Raw genomic sequence first — 3,761 nt, forward strand, 5'->3', positions numbered from 1 at the left:
TTACTGGACTGTTGCTGCTGTGCACCTGTGGCATTTCTCTGCATGTACCGTGAGAGCGCCTATTTTGGCTGATATATTGTAATCAAAACACGAAATCTTCTGCAATCTAATGCTCACCTTATTACATATGTCATATACAGTACTAGCTGTGTTACACAGTTGCCAATGCCAGTTCAAAAGCACGTGCGGTAGGATTTGTTGATTCATTTGAAAATATGATCCCAATTCGTTTTCTCTTAGCTATCTTTATATTGTACCAGTGATATAAGTGAGTACAAGTAGTCCCTTTTCATTTATGTTTTGTTGTGAAAGCTTAAAGATCATCGTGAGCAGTTAGAAAGCGTGGAGTCCTGTTTAACCCTGATCAGCACGGACTTTCACAGTCAGTACCTTGGAGAGCTCTCCTGTACCCTCAGTGCGCATGATCTACCTCGTTGATAATACTACTAGCTCTGCACAGGATGACAAAGACAGAACGTGAAATATAACTCAAGTTGAAAGCCTGAACAACTCACTGGGACTTCGGAGCACTCCAGTGGATAGACGCGATCCTTGTGTCTGTCAGGAACACGTTTAAGAAATTCACCAGCTATTTCTACAGTAAACTCCAATACAACATCGGTGCAGCAAGGATCTAAATTAAATCTCTTAAGGTAATCGTTGTATGTAATAGCTCCAGAGTGGATAAAGTGATACAGCATACGGTGTCTAGGAAGACAGCCTAGTTTTAAGACAAAGTTAACATTTTGTCTCTTACTCTTCTCTGGGATTGGATTCCACATAGATTTATACACGTATTTTATTGCAGAGACATTGAAACCAGGCTGAGATTTTGTAACATGGGATGGATGTCAATTGTAATCTCAGTTATTGCTCAATAGCAGCAAGTATGCAAGAAGCCGAAGAAAGAGAGCTGCTTGGGATGTTTCCACTTTTCTTCGTGGAGAAACAACTGAACAGGACCAACCAATCTTTACAGGACTTTTTAAAAAGTTTCAACTTGAGCAATCCTGATATCATTGGAGACAGTTCTATTATAGTGAGGATCATCATTTCCATAGTGTATTCTGTGGTATGCGCCCTGGGTCTTGTGGGCAATGTGCTGGTATTATACCTGATGAAAACTAAACAGGGATGGAAAAAGTCTTCAATCAATCTCTTTGTAACAAGTTTAGCAATTACCGACTTTCAGTTTGTGTTGACTTTGCCTTTCTGGGCAGTGGAGAATGCCTTGGACTTCAGCTGGCTCTTCGGGAAAGCTATGTGCAAGATTGTGTCCTATGTGACAGCCATGAACATGTATGCTAGTGTATTCTTCCTCACAGCAATGAGTGTAGCCAGATACTACTCTGTAGCTTCTGCTCTTAAAACAAAAAGAAGACATATTGGATGTTCTGCCAAATGGGTCAGTGTTCTCATTTGGGTCTCAGCTATTCTGGCATCTTTGCCTAACGCAATTTATTCTACAACTTCAACTGTTTCCAGTGAAGTGCTTTGCCTGGTTAAATTTCCAGTCAACAATGGAAATGCCCAGTTTTGGCTGGGACTATATCAAGCTCAAAAAGTGTTGTTAGGGTTTGTAATCCCTTTGATTATTATAAGTATCTGTTACCTGCTTCTGGTACGTTTTATAACAGACAGAAATGTAAGTAGTTCTAGTACCAAGCGGAGATCCAAAGTGACCAAATCAGTGACTATTGTGGTGCTTTCATTTTTCCTCTGCTGGCTTCCCAATCAAGCATTGACCACTTGGGGAATTTTAATAAAACTGAATGTAGTGCAATTTGGCTACGAGTATTTCACCACTCAGGCATACATTTTCCCCATCACGGTTTGCCTGGCTCACTCTAATAGCTGCCTGAATCCAATCCTTTATTGCCTGATGCGTAGAGAATTCAGAAAGGCTCTGAAAAATCTGTTCTGGAGGATCACATCGCCTTCTCTCACAAATATGCGCCCATTTACAGCTACCACTAAACCTGAACAGGACGAGCAGGCTCATGGCATGGTGCCCCTGAATCCAGCGGAACCTGATGTCATATGTTACCCTCCCGGGGCTGTGTTATACAATGGCAGATATGACCTCCTCCCCAGCAGCTCTACAGGGCAACGCTACTGAAACTTGGAAGCATTCAGTATTCATTGAATGTAATGTTTTTAAGACTTTACATGTAGCATAATGGACCATTTTAAAAGCCTATATAATTGGGGATATCTGACTGTTTCAGAAGCTTCATACAGTAGTTTTATGATAGTCACTAACCGTTGAAACTTCAGTTGTGTATAAACTCTCAAATCTTTAAAAATATAAATGATATTTTTTTTAATGTATCATGTAATAAATATTAAACAAACAAAATAGATGTAAGTGTTCTAAAGCTGCTAGTATAATATGCGTGAAAAGAATAAAACAAACATTGCTAGTTTCAGGGAATCATGAGTACATTTATATACTTAAATGCTGTACCTAAAGTGTAATATGATAGTGTTGTGCCTATTGCAACTTGAAAATCACAACCTTTATAAAGACAAGAACAAATACATTGTTATAATTTTACACCCAAAATAGTCAAATGTATGTTGTTTTTAAGGTCATTAAGATGTTTGTTTGTTTTGCATATGTGGTAATGCTTGGATTCTAGGTAACATTTTACCTACTTTGTTTAAAATAACATTGTATCAAATTCCTAGAAAGGTTCTAAATTCCTGGCACGGAAAGTATAATCCAGAATTCAGCACTGACACATACTGTACCATTAAGATTTTATTGATTCTTATTCGTTTTCTAGTATCACTCTTCTTTCTGTGTATGCTTAATAGATATACACGTATTTAGATACATACAATATTATTTGTATGAATACATTTCTAGGACATTTTTGATGCACTGTGTTTGCAAATAAATGTGAGCGGAGCGAAGGGGTGCTTCATAGAGGCACCATACTGTATTCCTCTCAGTCTTTGAGATGAGCTGTGCAAATATGAGAACCGTTTTACTGTATGTGCCATCTGTTCATGTGCTCACATTCTGACGTTTTATGACCAACCACAGAGAGAGCAATTCAAATGTACAGTTCTACTTCGTTTGGCCAAACCAATAAATACAAATTGCATTTACTGTCGTTTACATATTTCCTCCTGACATTTTCTAATGATTTCTATTTTGTAAAATAGAATTTGTTTTTGTAAAATAAATAAATAAAGAATTTTAATATATGTTAAATGCTTTATGAATAATGTAGGGACTTTCTAAAAACTATTATAACTCCACCTTGGTAACTGCAGTTTTTGATCTGGAACTAATGCGCTTTATCTCCTCTTCTAAGTATCCATCCCTAATTTTCTGTGAATTTTTTTTTTTATATATTTCATCATGTGTTGTGCCCTTTGCAATGTTTTGCATAGAAGCCAAACTGTTAGTTACTTACCTGTATGTTATGTCTTACATTATCTTACAGAAGATGTTAAAGTGCTCTGTGCAGTCACCTCTTTGCCACTGCCAGCTGTGTCTGCACCTTTACAAAAAATACATGTTGATAATATTGCAGTTTAGATGTATTCATGTCAAAATAAAACAATCTAACAAAAGTATAAGTATTAATTTGTAGATTGTTGACCTCTAACAATAATGGGCAGAAAATCACAGTCCTTAGTTGTGAAAAAATAAAAGATTTATTAACCTGTATGCTGCAAAAGGCACTGTTGACCTACTAAATGGCAATATACTTTATTGTTCTCAAATATTCTTTCCTTTTTTACTT

At 36.9% G+C, this 3,761-nt stretch overlaps 1 protein-coding gene across 1 annotated transcript; it reads left to right on the top strand.

The window, feature by feature from the left end:
• Nucleotides 1–425: 425 nt before the first annotated feature.
• On the top strand, nucleotides 426–3,558 carry RXFP3 (relaxin family peptide receptor 3). The gene has a single exon (XM_075575780.1). The coding sequence runs from the start codon at nucleotides 845–847 to the stop codon at nucleotides 2,117–2,119; it is 1,275 nt and encodes a 424-aa protein (XP_075431895.1). The 5' UTR covers nucleotides 426–844; the 3' UTR covers nucleotides 2,120–3,558.
• Nucleotides 3,559–3,761: the final 203 nt, after the last annotated feature.

Source organism: Ascaphus truei, chromosome 1 (assembly GCF_040206685.1).
Source record: "Ascaphus truei isolate aAscTru1 chromosome 1, aAscTru1.hap1, whole genome shotgun sequence".
NCBI classification, from domain to species: Eukaryota; Metazoa; Chordata; class Amphibia; order Anura; family Ascaphidae; genus Ascaphus; species Ascaphus truei.